The sequence below is a fragment of the Nannospalax galili genome, unplaced genomic scaffold (assembly GCF_000622305.1).
Source record: "Nannospalax galili isolate Female #2095 unplaced genomic scaffold, S.galili_v1.0 C49973328, whole genome shotgun sequence".
NCBI lineage: Eukaryota > Metazoa > Chordata > Mammalia > Rodentia > Spalacidae > Nannospalax > Nannospalax galili.
This window is the reverse complement of record NW_008481525.1, coordinates 1-2,512: the sequence shown is the minus strand read 5'-3', so window position 1 is coordinate 2,512 and position 2,512 is coordinate 1. Positions and strand designations below refer to the sequence as shown.

Below are 2,512 nucleotides of genomic sequence, written 5' to 3'. Positions count from 1 at the left end.
AGAGGTCAAAAAAGATGTCAGAGAAAATGTAAGAGAAGGGAACTGATAATAAGTACAGGAAACTAGGAGGATGGAGCCAGGTATACCTGCTGGCAGAGGAGGCTCAGGGCAGAGGAGAAGGCAGAACCTTATGGACATCCCCAGATTGTTGGCCCTAAGCTCAGCTGGTGGTATGGGCTCCAGGCAAGGTCATGGGCAGGTCATGGCCAATGATTCACTCCCCAACAATGAATTCACTGGAGTCCTCAGGAGTTCCTGTGACCCTGGGAATCTTTGCCAGCATTGTGTGAGCACAAATGAGCCAGGCTCGGTGCCTCCGAGAGAGGCTGCGGTACAGGTGGGAGCTGCCTTGGCAGAGCTGGGGGAGCAGCCCTGGCGATGTACATCTAGCAGGCATGTGCATGGATGCCTATCAGTCCATCGTTTATGTCACCACGAAGTGGAAAAATGTGACCTTCTGCTCTGCTGTCTGGGGATGGTGGACAGGGACAAGGCAGGGGAGCAGAAATAAGCGGTTGTACAGAAGCACTGGTCAAAAGGAGGCAGTCAGCAGCACAGGGCTCTGGTGGGCAGGGCCTGGTAGGATTCTCAGCTGGGAAAGACAGTACCAGCTGCAGCTGCACTGGCCCTTCACTCTTGTGTCTCCGGCTCCCAGGGCTGATGCTAAGGACAGCCATGTTCTGGAAGGTGCCTCTGCTTGTGGGACTCATTGTACTGGGCACCCATATATGGACCATTGACAAAGAATTTGTAGACATTGTTAAGGACCTACATTATTTTGTGGCATCAGTGGAGTTTGCTGTGGCTCAGTTTAATGATGACAACCCAGAAGAGAACGCATACAGACTGCTGGAAGTTGGACGAGTGCAGAAAAAGGTGAGTCCGTGCCCAGAGTACTGTCTCTAGATGAAGGCCCTGAGCCAAGTGGGATATCAGGAGGGACTGATGCAGAGGGTCCTGTAGTACACTCTGAGTTTGAGGACTTTCCTCCTCCACCCAAGGACACAGGTCTTTCTCATTCCCTTTATGATTCCCTGTCATGGGCTGATGCTAGCCCTGGGCCCTGGGTACCAGCCACTCCACCACCTCTTGCTGCTGTACAGCCATGGAGATACAGGCCTGGTTCATCATATGAGGACTGACCAAGAAGGGGTGGGACAGATGTGAAGGAGTGAGTGTGTTGTGGGGATTGCTGGTGTGTGATTTTGAGGTGAAAGCATGTCATTGAATGTTTGGTATCTTTTGGGCATTGGTGGGTGTAGGCACATTTCTGTTGACCCATTGCGATCACATTTGCTGTGTGGCTGCTTATTCATAAGCACATGCATATTCCAGTCATTTGCTTGTTTTTCTATCTGATTTTCTTCTTGTTTTCATATTCACAAAACAAGTATTTAGCATCTATTTGCATCATTTCTTCTCTACAGACATGGACAATAATATTTTTAATGGATTTGGCTATGGGCCACACAATTTGTAAGAAACATGATGAAAACATTGACAATTGCCTATTGCAACAAGGCCCAGGAGAAAGAAAGTTTAGAGAATAGAATCATCCACACTTAGCACAAATCTTCGGGAATGAAAAATGACAAGCAAGGCCTGGAACACGGCATAGATAAGATGTGGGGTGATCTTGGCAGACTGAGGACACACCTCACTGGAAGCAGAAGGGGTCATTTTAAACAGACAGAGCCTGGCTCCTAGTACTGGGGCTGCTCTCTGCTCACAACCTAGCTGGTTGATCACACACAACCTGCAGATGCCCATATGGCTTCCATCTGTGACGGTGCCATCCCTGTGGTCCTGGCCCTGGGCTTTCAGAAGCCACTGAGACTTGGGTGATGACTTTCTCCCTGTGGCTATCAGCCCTCCATTGCCATGTCTCTGGGGGCAAAGGGTTATTTAGTTTATCTGCTTGCCCAGGAGATTCTGAGTCTGACATCATTGGCTTATATCTGACATGAGATCCATGGGATCTGAGACCTTGAAGATGGCTGTCCATCAGGCAGACTCTGTCAGTGAGTGGTCTCACCCTCTAACCAATAGCCTTGGGGCAGTCTTACCTGGGTTTGTGCCACTCTTCAGTTGGAGGGTGCCTGACAGGATCATCTCTCAAGTAGTGCCCTGGCTCCTTCAGGGCCCTTGGGAAGGGGAAGTTTATTCACCATCATATAGACTAGGGAGGTTGTAAGGCCAGGATACCTCAGGTGGGTGATGACCCCAGGCAGGTGCTTTCTCAGGAGCCCTGGATTCAGGTGGGTGGATTTTGTAGCTTGGTGGAGGCTTGCGCTTTATGAGCCCTGTTCCTAGCAAATGGTTGTCTTGAGCTTTGTTTTAATTATTTTTTTAGATTGACTTTTATTGTGTCTTGAGACCCCACTGCACACTGGTGATCACAATGCCTTATCCTTTTCTAACTTATGTATCTTAATTATTATTTTTTCAGGTGCGCTGTATTTTCCAAGTGGATGCTCGGCCTTGGTTTTCCCAGTTCACCATGCTGAATAGC

General features: G+C 49.0%; 1 protein-coding gene across 1 annotated transcript; it reads left to right on the top strand.

Moving 5' to 3' along the window:
* Window positions 1–372: 372 nt before the first annotated feature.
* Window positions 373–2,509, top strand: LOC108490436 (cystatin-14-like; the record flags this gene model as incomplete). The annotated part of the gene is made up of 2 exons (XM_017796489.1): window positions 373–876; window positions 2,450–2,509. Coding segments are annotated over exons 1-2 (276 nt in total), but the record flags the coding sequence as incomplete, so codon positions are not given.
* Window positions 2,510–2,512: the final 3 nt, after the last annotated feature.